The sequence below is a fragment of the Netta rufina genome (assembly GCF_964035555.1).
Source record: "Netta rufina genome assembly, chromosome: 5".
Lineage (NCBI taxonomy): Eukaryota > Metazoa > Chordata > Aves > Anseriformes > Anatidae > Netta > Netta rufina.
Genome location: NC_140128.1, coordinates 11,821,922 through 11,836,742, shown reverse-complemented (window position 1 = coordinate 11,836,742; position 14,821 = coordinate 11,821,922). Strand labels below are relative to the sequence as shown.

At 68.0% G+C, this 14,821-nt stretch overlaps 2 protein-coding genes across 2 annotated transcripts; both read right to left on the bottom strand.

Moving 5' to 3' along the window:
- Window positions 1-1,018: 1,018 nt before the first annotated feature.
- Window positions 1,019-2,132, bottom strand: APLNR (apelin receptor; the record flags this gene model as incomplete). Its single annotated transcript, XM_084287647.1, is given in 2 exon segments — window positions 1,019-1,618; window positions 1,620-2,132. Coding segments are annotated over 2 exon segments (1,113 nt in total).
- A 3,112-nt stretch (window positions 2,133-5,244) lies between these two features.
- On the bottom strand, window positions 5,245-14,690 carry TNKS1BP1 (tankyrase 1 binding protein 1). The gene is given in 15 exon segments (XM_084287897.1): window positions 5,245-5,568; window positions 5,720-5,794; window positions 6,250-6,416; window positions 6,587-6,613; window positions 6,615-6,707; window positions 6,709-6,728; window positions 6,820-6,939; window positions 6,942-6,951; window positions 7,143-7,479; window positions 7,892-9,726; window positions 10,159-11,424; window positions 12,191-12,266; window positions 13,013-13,658; window positions 13,804-13,931; window positions 14,569-14,690. Coding segments are annotated over 13 exon segments (4,743 nt in total). The 5' UTR covers window positions 13,889-13,931; window positions 14,569-14,690; the 3' UTR covers window positions 5,245-5,568; window positions 5,720-5,733.
- Window positions 14,691-14,821: the final 131 nt, after the last annotated feature.

Genomic DNA, 14,821 nt, shown 5'->3' with positions numbered 1-14,821 from the left:
GAACCAAGTAATGATCCCGCATCCTTTCCAAGTGGGAACAAAGGCCAAGGAGACAGGATAGTTAATCGCGAGTAAATGAAGGATGTAAATAGCAAATAGGGGGAAGATTTATTTAGAGCGAAGCCTCAGGAAGCGGCTGGGGCTGGAGATGGAAACGGGAGAAGAGCGTTTTGGTGGGTCATCAAAATCCCCGGCTAGCGCAGGCCATTGTCCTGCTGGCGCCACGGGAGGATGGGGAAGGGGATGGGATCCCCAAAACGCCGTCCAGCCCCAAACTGGCCCCGAGCCCACACCACGGGGGTGCCCTCGGTGCTGGCCTGGGGCGCGGGCAGCGGCCCCCGGCTGCTTGATGGCATCCACGGCCCCAGGGGGGAACCACTCAGGGTGTATCTGGCCTGAGATAAGGAGGATAAAAACCTAAACGGGGATTTGGGAGAAGGGGACAGCTGCCTGATGCAATCAGAGCCTCCCACTGGGGCGGGCTGAGCTCCCACCCCATGCACCAAAGGATTTTTATTTTTTTTTGGGGGGGGGGGAGGTTCTTTTTCTGGTTTTCACTCCGGTCTCACCGTGCTGCGATGCAGCAAAGCGGCGCTCAGGGGTGGGAATTTTTGCACTTCCCGAAGCGTGTGGGGATGCACGGCGTGCACCCAAAATGTGGGGGGCACACAGGAGGGGGCACACACACACACAGCAACGACCCCCCCAAGCCCATGCAGCCCCCCCCACACCCCCTCCATCACCCCAGAGGGAATCGCATACTCCGCTCCTTTATTTTTGTAACCAAAACTCATTTATTTGTCACAAATCTCGCGGCCGCTGCCCCTGCCCAACCCACCCACCCATGCTTTTGTATCCCCCCCCCCCACAAAAGTATCCCACAAGCAGGGGCTCCCCAAAGCAAGCCAGGCTCTGGGGCGCTGAGAAAACAGGAGGGGGGGGTCCCCCAAAAAAAACACAGGGGCCTCTCCCCGAGGAGACCAGCTCAGGGGGGGTGCTGGGGTCGGGATGGGGGGGCTCAGGCGCGGAAGAGCGTCTCCTGGGTGGCGGGGTCCAGCTTGCCCCCCCCGGGCGGCCCCGCTTTGCCCCCCGGGGGGTGGCTGTGCCCCGAGGAGAAGCTGCCCGAGCGCTCGGCCCCGGGGCCGGGGGGGCGGCAGCAGAGGAGGGCGGCGCAGGCCCGTCGGAAGCGAGGGTCGAAGAAGGCGTAGAGGAAGGGGTTGAGGCAGCTGTTGATGTAGGCGATGCCGGTGCAGTAGGGGTGGAGGTTGTTGAGGAAGGCGTGGAGGCCGCAGGACCAGGGCAGCACCTCCAGGTCCATCAGGACGTAGAGGGTCTTGACCAGGTGGAAGGGCAGCCAGCAGCCCCCGAAGGCGGCCACCAGCACGGCGATGATGGTCAGCAGGCGCTTGCGTTTGCGGGGCCCCTCGGCCCGCTCCCGACGAAAGTGGCTGGCCACGGTGCGGGCGATGAAGAAGTAGCAGGTCAGCATGATGGCGAAGGGGGCCACGAAGCCCAGGGCGGTGGACGACAGCCCCAACCCCACCTCCCAGGCGCTCTCGGTGCCCGGCGCGGCCAGGTCCCCGTAGTCCATGTAGCAGGTCACCTTGGCGTCCCCCCCCCAGCGCCGCCGCCCGCCGCAGCACCAGGGCGGGCAGGGCCAGCAGGGCGGCCAGCACCCACAGGGCCACGGTGGCCAGCAGCCCGCTGACCCGCGAGCGCAGCTTGGCCGTGGCCAGGGGCCGCACGATGGCCAGGTAGCGGTCGAAGCTCAGCCCCGTCAGGCAGAAGACGCTGGCGTACATGTTGACGAAGACCAGGTAGCTGCTCACCTTGCAGGCGGCCGTGCCGAAGGGCCAGTGGTAGCCCAGCCAGGCGTAGGCGGCCCACAGCGGCAGGGTGGCCACGAAGGTGAGGTCGGCGGCGGCCAGGTTGGCGATGAAGGTGTCGGCGGAGCGCCGCCGCTCGCGGCCGCCCTTGAAGATGGTCCAGAGGACCAGCCCGTTGCCCGCCGTGCCCAGCAGGAAGACCAGCAGGTAGATGGTGGGCAGCAGGGACAGCGAGGGGCCCCACTCCTCATACTCGCACTCCGTCTCATTGTCCCCGTAGGCATAGCTCTCTGCCAGCTCCTCCATGCTGCCGGGCTCAGCTCAGCTCATCCCCGGCGCCCTGGGCTCAGCACCGACCTCCTCCGGCCCTCTGAGCCCAGCCCGACGAATCCCACCTCGTTACCTCCCCTTCCTACCCGCCCTCCGCCCTCCTCCTCCTCCTCCTCCTCCTGCTCAGTGGGACGGGACAGGATGGGGAGCCCCCGTGGGAAATTTCACAGCTCCCCTCCCCACACACACACCTCCCATCTGGCTGCCCCGGCCCCCTCCGAGGGGTTTTACCAGGCTCTCACCCAAGTGTCAAAGCGTCAGCCCGCGAGATAACCCCGCTGCCCCCCACCGCGGCCACCCCACCGCCCAGGCTGGGTGCAGGGACACGGAGAACCAGCTCCTGGGGGGGGGCACGGGCAGGCACCCCCCAGGGACGTGGGAATTGGATTTCACATCTCAGAGGACGCCTTCAGCAGCTGGGGTGTCGCACCCCAGGGTTTGGGCATTTTGCAGCTTGGGGCTTCGCAGCTGGGACCTCACAGCGGGCATTTGGCACTTGGGGTTTTACATTTGGCATCCCAAAGTGCCCGGGCCCTCTTCTGAGTGCTGCGGGAGCCATTTATGCATTTAGCCAAAATCTGGAGCAGGGAAGTGGTCGCTTGGGTTAGCGAAGGAACATTTTAAGGCATCTTCTGCACCGGTACAGCATAACGCAGAGCCCCCAGGGACCTCACCGTGTGTTGGTCCTGTGCTGACTATTTTTGTAAGGCGAAGGAGCAGAAAGCAGCCCTGCCTTGATGAGAAATCACCTCCAAACCCAGAAACGCTGGAGGGAGCAGGGCTGAGGCGCAGGACGCTGTCCCACCGAGGCTCAGCTCTCGCAGCTGCGGCTTTGGGCAGAGCCCTTTGACAAGCTGAGTGTTTGCAAAATGCAGCCTGATAAAGCCACGAGCCTCTGCAGAGGCTGAGACAAGCACGGGGCTCAGCTGCCCACAGCACGGAGACAAGAGGTGCCTTTTGCCATTAAAAATCGATAAATCACCAGTCGGAGGGATTCAGAGCGAAGCGAAGGCACGCTGGGGACAGCAGCAGCGCGGACACCGAGCCAGGCACAGCAGTGACACCACCACCCCCTGCCAGCACGGCCGACCCCTCAAACCAGTGTTAAAACCAAAAAAAAAAAGAGCTGGTGGCGAGGTAATTGGGTTGCTGAAATACAGGGCAGCCCTAAGGGGGCTCCGAAATAAGGCTGGGGGAGGAGAAGCCCCAAATCTGAAGCAGCTCTCAGCCCCGTGAGAACAAATGGGGGGCTTCACCAGGCTTGGGAGGGGGGTGATGAATAATAAAATATTCTGATTACCTGGGACAGGGTCAACTGGGAGAGCCAAACGTTAACCCTGTAAGGAGCTGCGAAGGTCAGCATTTCGTGGAAAAATTAGAGAAAAAGCTGTTAAAATGCAATGCCTAAATGTGAGGGCTGCTAACTTCATATTGCAAGTTTTTTGGTTTTTTTTTAAAAAAAAGAGGAGACAGAACCACACAAAACCCCAAGACTGATGAAGCCGTTACTTAAGACAGCTAATGAATTGAATAAAAGAGGGAAATAAAAAAAATGCTAATTAGACCCTTGGTATTGCCAGAAACTGCTACAAAGGGAGATGTTCCAGCCCGGGTAATGAAGATCACTATTAATAACAATCCCCACTATTTTTGTCTTCTGTGGGTAGCGCAGGAGAACAGGTAACCCTTTGCAGCCTGGCGAAGGCGATGCCTGGCCGAAAAGCAGTGGATGGGGAGGGAGGGGGCTGAGCAGTGCCCCCGCTGCTCCCTCTGTCCCACCGGGGGACAGCAGGAATGTGCAGAGGGGCCCCGGGGGGAAGGGGAAGCAGGAGGAGCTGAGCCCACGGTGAGGGGCTGTGCGAGGAGCGGTTTTCTCCTGCTGGGTGCTGGGCTCAGACGCCTGCAGCCCCATCTGCGAGCCCATCAGGTAACCTTGCTCTTAGTCCCCCTAATTGGCGAGGCCCCGTAGCCGGAGCTGAAGTGCTGGAGCAAATCCCACATCCCTGTGGCAGCACCGGGAGGCTCGGAGGGGGCAGCGACAACTGGATGCAATCAGAGATAAGCAGCTGAGATTCCTCTGCAATTCAGCAGGAGCTGGAGCATCTGCCGGCCCCAAGCCCCTGATAAAGCCGAGGGCTCAGCGGCACCAGGGGCGAGGAGACCTCAGCTCTGCTAACAGCTGAAAGCTGTCCCAAGGCATGCCATGGGTCAGGGCACCCGTGGGGACGTAGAACCCATTAATAGCCACCCAGTACCCAAAAACCTCCCTCTGGCTCAGACCAGGGTGCTGTCCTCGTGTGATGTTTGTCCCAGCCCACACAAAAACCTTGCATGTGCGTGGCAGAGGGCCCCGGAGCCAGGCTGGCAGTGCCCTGTGCAGCTCCAGGGGGGCACTCAGCGCTGCCATGGGGCCGAGCTCCCCACGTACCCAAACGGCGTGCCAGGAAGAGCAGAGCTGGACTGTACCCCGGCACGGGATTTGGTGACTTCCTCCGAAGTCGCTTGGAGTTACTCATATCCTACCAGGGAAGCAACAGCTCCTTGGCTCCATCTCTCCATCTGTCTCTCCCCCTTTCCGCTAGGCTCTGCCGGGAAGAAACCGCTTGGGGTTCCTCACAGCAGGGAGGGGACAGGGCCCGGGGCACAGCCAGCTCTGGGAGGGGAGCAGGGAGTGCATTTTGCAGGAGAAGGTGCCCGGGGAGACTCACAAACTCCTCCAGTCTTCCCGGGGATTGCACGAGGAAAGAAATCCCAGCAGGAACACAGGCACGGGCAGCTCGGCTGGGATTGTGGCTGGACTCACAGATGGAGGCTGGGTTCCTGGGTTTCTCAGGAAGGTTTGGGGCCAGGACCGTCCCTCCAGGCAGGCTGCAGGGACGTGGGGACAGTGGAGGTGTCCCCAGGCACCCCCCACACACGGCGCTGAGCTCCCCATGCCGGCTGCAGGCATGCGAGGGCAGAGAGCTCCTCCTGGTGGCTGTCCCCGCAGCATGGGGACAGGGACACCCCCTTCCCCGAGCCCCAGGGAGCCCGCAGAAGAAGGAAGACACCCCGAGAACCAACCAACAAAGTTTTATTGTCCTGAAAAGTGGCACCAAAATAATGACCTGCTGCTCTTGGTCTGGAGGGTGGTAGGAGGGTGACGGGGAGGGAACGGGGCTTGTGGGTTTCCACCGCCGCCCCCAGCCCCCGGGAAATGTGGGGGGCTGAGGGGGTGGGCAGAGGAAGAGAGACCCCCGGGGAGTCCCTCGGGGCTCGGAGGGGGGCGGGAGGTGAGTGGGGAGGGACCCTGCGAGCATCATACAAAGTGCATAGATGTGTGTGTGTGTGTCCTGCCTCGGGGAGGGGGCGAGCTGCTCCGGGGGGAGCTGGCCGGGAGCCTCCCGGGGGCCACGCTGGCAGGAGAGCGAGCCTAAAAAAGAGACACGGGGAGGGGGGAGACACGGTCAGGAGCCAGGCAGGGAGCCCCAGCCCTGGGGGGACCCGGAGCCGGAGGGACGTCCCCTCTGGCCCTCGTCCCAGCCGTCCCCGCGGTGTCACCCCCGTGCCGTGCCGGTACTCACCCCACAGGATCAGCTCATGATTTCTTCTTCTTCAGCTTCAGCGCTTGCAGCCAGTGTGGCGGGGAGCCGTCCGACCTGGGAGGATGGAGCTGCATCACCAAAATCCCCCCGAAACACGCCCAAAGCCCTGGGGGCTTCTCCCAAAGCCCTGGGGGGACCCGGTCCCACTCCCCAGAGGGGCCGGGCAGGCAGGGAGCCGGGCTGCGGCCAGCTGCGGAGGCAGCCTCCAAGCTGTGGCTTTAAGGGCTTCGTCCCAAGCACTGTTTAGGGTGGAGCAGCTCAACTCTCCCAGGCAACGGGGCCTTGGGAATGCCGGTCCCAGCAAGCCTCCCTCCCCGCTCCAGCTCCAGCCCCGAGGCCGGCTGCCAGCAGCAGAAACACCAGCCCGGGGCACCGGGTTCCTTGGGGCCGTGGGACGCCAGCACAGCCCCACAGGCACCTTGGCACGTCCACCCCGCACCCCACAGGTCCCCATCACACCCACAGGGGGATTTCACACCCCTTTCCCCCCCAGGACCCCCGGCACTCACCCTGAGGACTTGTCCGGCTTGGGGGGCAGCGCCAGGGGCTTCCCCCCCAGGCCGGGGATCTTGCAGGACTTGGAGCGCTGCACGTGGGGGTCCTTCGGGGGGGCTGCCTTGCTGTCTGCTGGCAGCGCCCCCTCCTCGGCAGAGCGGTTTCGGCCCCTCAGCTTGGCCTGGGCGTGAGGGGTGCAGTCAGAGGGGTGCTCCCCCGCCGCCCCCAGGGCCCCCCGTCGCACCCTTTTCCCTCCCCAGCCACCCCAATACCCACACGCTGCCTCTGTGGAGGGGTCGGGTCCCCTCCTCCCGGCGGGGACACGTCCCTGGGGTCCTGCCGGGCCCGTACCTTGAGGGCAGACGTGTTGAGGCCGGGGGAAGAGCGGCACCTTGACGCCTTTTCCCGACGGGGACGCTCGCACCCGCCGGCTCTTGGGCTCCTCTGCTGCCTCCTCGTCGGAGGACGCAGCCCGCGCGGGCTGGACGGGGCTCTGTGGGGACAGCACGGCCGTGAGGTGCCTTTGCCAAGGCCACAGCACCCCAATGTCCCTGCCCCGCCGTCCCCAGCCGCAGGGATCTGACCTGTGGAGTCCTGGAAGATCCAGCTGTCCCCCTCGGAGGTGGCCCCGGGGCGGAGGGCGGGCGCCCGGTGCCTCCGCTTGCGGCCCAGGCTGGCTTTGCTGCGGTACACCGTGCTGTCAGGACCTCCGTGTCCTGCACAACCCACGGGGGGAAGGTCAGCGCCCAGCACGGGGGGTCCCAGGACCCCCCCATCCATCCCACGGGGCTTTATGGCCCCCCAGGGCAGCAGTGACCCTACAGCACAGGGCAGCCTGGTGCCCACAGCGCATTGGGATCGGGGCTGCCACGAGGAGGGGGTCAGCAGCTTCCCCCCACCCACTCACCTCCAAAAAGGTGAATTCCTGCCCGGAGAGCTCTGCGGGTCCCTCGGGCTGAGCGGGTTTTTCCTCGCAGCTCTGCGGTCTCTTCCCATCCGGGTGCTCCCAGGGGGTCTCCTCCTGGCTCCCCGCTTCTGGGGGGGTCCCACCGCCAGCCTCCAGCAGCAGGGGGGCTGCAGCCACGTCCCCGTCCTCTGCAGTGCTGGGCTCGGCCTCATCCTCGTCCTCATCCTCATCCCGGGGGGGCTCTGAGGCTGGGGGCTGGGAGCTCGGCCCCGTGGGCTCAGCATCGGCACCCAAGGGTGGGCTGGGGTCCGAGAGGTGGGCGTCCATGGGGGTCCTGCTGGGGGAGACGAGAGGAGAGCCCACAGTTCCCCCAGCTGCAAGGAGGAAGGCAAGGAGGGTCCCCGACTCGCAGGGGACTCAGGTCATTGCTCCCCACCAGGTTTTATGGGGGCAAGGGTGCAGAGAAAGGGGTCAGACCCCCCCAGCGCTCTCACAGTCCCAGGCAAAGGTGACCAAGGGGCAGGAGGAGGAGGATGGGGGCTGCTCACAGCCCTCCTCCCTGGCAAAACAGCCCCAGGGATGTGGTGGAGAGGGGCAGAGGGGACAGTGATCCCCAGAGGATCCTCCCGATCCTCGCCTTCAGCCTGGCCGAGATGAGGCCGCGAGGTTCCCTCAGCTTGGCCAAATGAGGGCACGGAGCTAACTCTGCCAGATCCTCCAAATCCCCCCCCCGCCAGCTCCCTCCTTACCCTGGTGCCGAAGCCCCGTGGTCTCCTGGGCTCGGCTCCCCGGCACCGAAATCCCGGCTGCGTGCGGCACAGCGGGCGTCGAAGGCACTGGCCCACTCCTGGCGCCTGGCCTCAGCCTCGCTCAGCTCCGCGCTCCATCCGCCTGCCTCCTGGGGCTGCCTCCAGCCTGCTTCCTCCTCCTCCTCCTCATCCTCCTGGGGCTGTGCAGAGCTGCCCGGGGCTGCCCCGTCCTCATCCCAAGCCATCTGTCCTGGTCCACCATCACCGGTACCAGCGGTAGGAGCCGAGGGGAGGTCGCCGTGCCAGCCTCCCGGGGGCTCCCCGTGCTCCTGCAGGTCCCCGGGGCTCATTTCGGCGCTCCAGGACATGGGGCCTCCTTCTGGCGCTGTAGTGCTGGCGGGGTCGGGCCCCTGCTCCATCCCAATGGCACCGAACTGGTTACGGTGCTCAGCTGCCCCGCGGCACAGCTCCTCCATCCAGCCCACGGCGCCGCTCTCCTGCTGCTCGCTGCTGCCCCAGCCCGGCTCCGGGGCCGGGTGCCCGGGGGCAGAGGAGCCGGGCAGCTCTTCTGTTCTGACCCCAAAGGCACTGCCCGCTTCTGTCTGGGCTGTGCCGCGTTCTCCAGCCCAGCTCAGCCGGCTGGGGCCGAATTCTTCCTTCCTGGTGGCCACGGAGCCGAACTCGCTGGCCCACACTGGCCTGCCGGGGCCAAACTCTCTGTCCTGGCTCTCCATGGCCCTGCTGCTGTACTCATCGTCCCAGGCCGGCCTGCTGGGGCTGAACTCCCTCTCCTGGGTCTCCTCCTCTCCGGCGCCGTAGCCGCTGCCTTCAGCCGGCCTGCTGGGGCTGAACTCCCTGTCCTGGCTCTCCATGGCCCTGCTGCTGTACTCGCTGTCCCAGGCGGGCCTGCTGGGGCTGAACTCCCTGTCCTGGCTCTCCATGGCCCTCGTGCTGTAGTCGCTGCCTTCAGCCGGCCTGCTGGGGCTAAACTCCCTGTCCTGGCTCTCCATGTCTTGGGTGCTGTATTCGCCAGACCAGGCGGGCCTGCTGGGGCTGAACTCCCTGTCCTGGCTCTCCATGTCTTGGGTGCTGTATTTGCTGTCCCAGGCCGACCTGCTGGGGCAAAACTCCTTCTCCAGGCTGCCGGCGTCCCCGGTGCTGGATCTGCCAGCCCAGCCCAGCGTCAAGTCCTCGTCCTTGCTCTCAGCGTCCCTGCTGCTGTATTTGCTGGCCCAGTCTGCGCCCAGCTCCCTGTCCTTCATCTCGGCGTCGCCGGTGCCGTACTCGCCGGCCCACACGGGTGCGAGCTCCCCGGCCGGGCTCTCCAGGTCCCCAGAGCCGTACCTGCCAGCCCAGCTGGGCTGCCTGGAGCTCAGCTCTTTGTCCTCCTGCTGGCCCACGCCGTAGCTCCTGCTCCACTCGGTCTTCCCAGAGCTCGCCTCCTCTCTGCCGCCGGCGCCGTCCAAGCTGTAGCCGGTGCCCCAGCTGGCTTTGCCAAAATCTTGGTCCTGCAGGCAGCTTTCCCCCAGGCCGTGGGGTTTGGGCCAGGTGCCGCAGCCCAGCCCCGCGTCCCCCAGCAGCTCCGTCCCTTTGTAACTGCTGCTCCAGTCCCTCTCGGCGGCGCCGAAGGCCCTGTCCTGCCGCTCCACGTCCCCCACGCTGTGCCCGGTGTCCCAGCTGGATTTGGTCCTGAACTCCCGCTCCTGCCCCACCTCGCCGGGCCAGTCCCTGTCTCTGGCCACAGCCTCGTGGCTCCAGTCAAAAGCAGCAGCCCGCTGGGACCTCCCGATGCCGAATTCGCTGCACAGGTCCTTCCGCGACCAGCCCAGCAGGTCCTGGGGGAAAGGGAGCCAGAAAAGCAGAGAGAGCGTCAGAGAAACACCGCAGGGGGCGAGCAGCCACCCTCAGCACCCCTCCCGGAGCGAGCCCAGCGCCCACCACCCGCAGGCACTGCACCCACCCAGGGCTCCTCCGAGCCTCGTGTGCTCTGAGCCCTCCCCAGCTCATCTCGCAGCCGCAGGTTGGCCAGCAGCCTGCGCAGCACGGCCGCGGTGCCCGGCTCGGCCATGGCTCTCCGTGCCGGCGCACGCGGCGGGGCTCCCGGCGCCCGGCCCCACCCCGGCTCTCCCCGCTCAGCCTCCACCCAACCCGTTGGACGGCTCCGACGCAGGGAAAAAAAAAAAAAAAAAGAAGAAAAAAAAAAAAAGCAGAAGCACGCAGCCGGGTTTTAACCCTTGCTGCCTCACCTCCTTCCCTTGAGTCCTCACCTCCGAGCCGTCGACCTGTGCTGAGCCGCGTCCCGCTGCCTGAGCCCCCGGCGATGCCAGCAGCTCGGTCAGCCAGCCCGGGTCGGGGTGGGTGTCGGGAGCCCTGGAGGAGCCTTCCTCCCGGCCCGGCCCGCCGGGGCCCTGCAGGTTGGAGGCAGAGCCGCCCGCTGACCCCGGCTCCCAGCAGGATTCGGCCTCCGGAGAGGCTGCATCCGCCCGGCTGGCCTCCACAGGGGGCTGGGGCTCAGCGGGGTCCTGCTCGGGCTCTGTGACGTGCAGCACGGTGCTGTTCCACTCTGCCTCCTCCTCCTCCTCCTCCTCCTCCTCCTCTGCCGAGCCCTCGGCCTCCAGCTTGGCTACGGGTCCCCCCGGGCACGGATCCCCCTCCTCCAGCCAGCCGCCAGCCCCGTGGGATCCACCGTCCCCTCGGGAGCCCGCAGCCTCCCCGTCCGACCCGTCGTCCTCTTCGGAGAGCCCCGAGTCGGCCGCCTCCCGGATGGGGGAGCTGGGGGGGGACGGCAGCCCCCTGCCCCCCCGGGAGGGGAACGTCCACTCGAAGGAGTGCGAGAGGCTCCAGCTGGACTCGCTGCCCAGCGAGCGCTGCGCCGCCGGCTCCCCGGGCTGGGGCAGGGCGCTCAGCGAGCCCCCCAGCTCCCCCATGCCCTGCCCTTCGCTGGGGGGGGGCCGCAGGACCCCCTCAGAGCAACGTCGGAGCCCCGAGTCCCTGCTGGGGGGAGGGAGGCTGAAATCGGGACCCTCGGGGGACCGCGGGGATGTAGGGGAGTCATCGGGTCCCTCCGGGGAGCCCGGGGGACGAGAGGCTCTGGAAGGGGGCTCTGGGGAGGGGCTGGGGGGGGACGGGGGCTCGGCGGCAGCCTCGGGGGAGCCGGGGGGGTAGGTGGCTCGGGGGGGCAGCTGGGGGGTGCCCGGTGTTGGGGGGCTGGAGGTGGCGGGGGACCCTTCACTGGGGGTGTGCGGGGAGCCGGGGGAGCGGGAGGCAGCGGGCTGGGCTTCGGCCGGGGCGCCCGGAGCCTGGATGGAGGCAGCGGGGAGATCCTGGGCCGGGGGCTGAGCGGGGGAACTGGGGGAGCCGGGGGCCAGGGTGGGGGAGCCGGGGGGCAGCAGCTCCGGGGGGGCTTCGGGAGAGCCGGGGGCCAAGGCGGAGGGCTCGGCGGGCTGGAAAGGGGCGCCCGGGGCTGGAGGCGGGCAGGAGGGGGGTCTCGGGGAGCCGGGGGGTCCGGGGGTGCCCAGCTGGAGAGAGGAGAGCTGCGGAAAGAATGGGGTGGGGGGCACGGGGAGGGGGCACAGTCACTCAGGAGGAACCCCCCGGGCATCTCGCCCCGTTCCCAGAGCCCCATCCCCTCCAAATCCCGGGGCAGGAGGCGCCCACGCTTCCTGCCAGCTCCGGGGCCGCTTCCTGCCTGACTCAGCCTCGGCTGCTCCCCGTGGGCCCCAGCCCTGCTCCGTGCCCCGTGGGCAGGGCCAGGCAGCACCCAGAGCCCCCCCAGAGCCCCTGCCCCTGCCCCAGCCCCCCGCCAGAGGCGTGCAGAGAGACACGGAGAGGAAGACCCGAAGCGAGAGGAAACAGAAACGCCCCCAGCCCCAACCCGCACCCCCCGGGGCACGCCAGCACCGCCCTGGCACCGAGGGCCCGGCCCTGCCCGCGGCCAGCGGGGTTCCTTCTCCTCCCCCCCGGCCCCGGCACGCCGCTCGGTGTCCCCGCCACCACCCAAAATCCTGGCTGGTGACTCACGGCTGCTCCTCGTCCCCACCTCGGCACCGCGGCGGGGCTGGCACCTGCCGAGCCCGCCCCAGGAGCCTGGCACCCCGAGCACAGGGGGGGAGCAGGGGGGAACCCCCCTTCCCCCGAGGGATGCGGGTTGGGAGGGAGGGAGGGGGCTGAGCACCAGAAAGGAGGAAGGAGAGACACGCACCCCGCAGAGAGGGAGCCCCGGAGGAGACAGGAGAGCCCCAAAGGAGAGAGCCCAGGAGCGGAGCAGCCGCGGCACAGGAGGGGGCGGCGAGAACTCACGTCAGGGGGGGACGGCGGCCTCCAGAGTCGGCGGGGGTCCCCGGCACAGCTCAGGCCGGCTGGGGAGGAGCCGCTGCTGCGGGGAGACGGGAGGGTGGGTGAATGCCACGGGCGCCCCGCTCTCCTCTCCCACCACCAGCCCCACCGGCCCCAACCCATCCCCGCGGGGCGAGCTGCAGCCACCCCTCACTCCCTGCCGGGTTCAGTCAGGGGGCTGATTGCAGAAGGGAGGGGGGAGAACGGGCTGCAAAGCCCTCGCTGGGAAGTTTTTCATCCTTCGCAGAGCGAGTTTCTCACACTCTGGATGAAAATAGCCCCTGCCCTGCTCCCAGAGGTGCCCGGCCTGCGGGAGCACGGCCAAGGGCTGGCTCGCCACCAGCCCGTCCCGCAGCCAGGAGTCCCACAGATCCGGCGCCTCTGCCCCGGCGTGGACCAGCAGGAAAAAAAAAACAACGAGGGTGGGAAACAGGGAGAAAAAGGAGCGTTTCCCAGGGGCAATGAGCCCCCGAAATGCCCTGCTGGGGCAGCGGCAGGGCGGGCTGGCAGCTCTCCCAGCCGGCAGAGGGCTGCGAGCACGGTTCCTTAACCGGGCCAGCCCGTTCCTGCGGTTTCCACAAACCACCGGGGCTGTCGCGGGTGACCCAGCCTTCCCACGAAGGCAGCTCAAGGCACTGTTGGTTAGGAGGAACCCCGGCCTCGTGCCGGAGCCCAGACCTCAGCTCCCTCCCAGCCCCGTTATTCCCTTCCCATCACGCGCGGCGCCGCCCCCAGCCCACGGCCCCACGGCCCCTCGTCCCCAGGGAGCGGCCCCGCGCCCCTCACCTCATTTCAGCCACTGAACTCCTCTCGCCCCCCGTCCCCGGCTCCCCCCCGGCGTGCTGAGGGGGCTGCAGGGCTTCACCGGGGGGGGCTCCCTCCGCCTCCCCGCCGGGGCGCCTCCTGAAGACGGCGGCGAAGGGCTTGGAGCCGAAGCGGCTTGGAGAGGCGGCGTCGGGGCAGAAGGGAGAGAGCCGGGCCCGCTCGGGGCTTCCCGGGCCCTCCTTGCTGTCCATTTTGGCCAGGATCTCCTCCACCGTGGTGCCCGGGAAGCGCTCCGGCTTGGCCGCCACGGGCACCGGGGTCACCTTAAAGGGAGCCGGGCCCTTGCGGGAAGGCGTCGGGGGGGCCGCAGGCGCCTCGCCGGCGGGGCTCGTGCCCGGGTCTTCGGGGGCCGAGGGCGGCGGGGAGGGGAGCCCCTTCCCGTTGGGGGTCTCGGGAGACTTGAGGGTGAAGGAGGGGCGCCTGAGGGCCCCCCCGGAGCTGCCCCCGCCGTAGGGCTGGGGCCCCGCCAGGCGGTTCATCTTCTCGGCCGAGGGCAGCTCGGGGCGAGGGTGCCGCGGGGCCGGCGGCGGGTGAGGCTTGGCGGGCACGGACGGCTTGGGCAGCACGCGGGGCTTGGGCCGGATGGGAGGTTTGGGGCGAGCGGTGCCTGCGGGAGGGAGACACGGAGAGAGACGGCACGTTACAGAAACCCTACGGCCCCGAGAGATGCCCTGCTCCAGGCTGAGGGCAGCACAACCCATGCGTGAGTGGGTGTGGGTAAGGGGCCGGGCTGGTGCCCGAGGGGCTCTCACCTTTCTCGGGGCTGCCGGCCGCCAGTCCTGCCCCCCCCGAGGCGCAGGGCAAGGGGGGGTGCAGGGGCTGGGGCTGGGAGGCCATGGCGGTGGCTGGGGCCGGGCAGATCTCAGCGCGCGGTCAGCCCCTGGGGGAAGAGAAAAGGGAGAAGCGTTACGGGGGGTGGGGGAAAAAAACAGCGCCTGGGCTGTCCGCCGGGGCCCACGGCCCCTAAAACCTCCCGGATCCTGCCCCGGCACCACGCCAGCCCCGCCGGGCACCTGCAGCAGCGCCCACGCCGCGTGCCAGCCTGCTATCGCGCTGCCCGGCCCCGTGCCCGCCCTTGGCACAGCCGGGGCACCCCGGCAGCCGCTCCCCACGCCCCAAATCACCACCGGGTCCCCACAGGTCCCCCTATTCGCCCTACAACGCCCCCACCTGCTCGCGCCACCCCGCTTTCTCCCCCACTGCCCCCAAACCCTTTGGGCAGGCAGTAGGGGCCCTGCAGCACCCGGCCGAGCCCTGTGGGGTACGTCACACCGCAAAGCGCCCGTCCCAGCCCCAAAGCAGCAGTGTGGGGGCAGCGTGCCGGCCCCCAGCCCCCTCCCCGACACCGCAGGCCTGCCGCCAGCCCCCCGGCACCCGCACCGAGCCCCCCAGAGCCCCGACCCCGTGCCGTGGGCTCCGCCGGGCGCCGCTGGCATGGAGGCGGGTTAAGGGGTGCCCCATGGCGGGGGTGCCCATGGGGCAGGGGGTGCCCATGGGGCAGGGGGTGCCCCCCTCACCTTCCCCTCTGCGGCCTCATGTCCGGGCCGGGGGGCGCAGGGGCTCCTGGGGCTCGGGCCGCTGCCGTGACTCAGGGTGCGCTGCGGGGACAGGAAAAACTCGCTCCCTGCCTCCTCCTCCGCTCCTCCCGGCCCTGCCCTGCCTCCCCCCCCCCATCCCTCCTCCTCCTCCTCCTCCTCCTCCTCTTCCTCACCCCCCCATTCACCCCACACCCCCCCCCCCCCCCCGCCCCTTGTTAGCCCCCCATCTCCC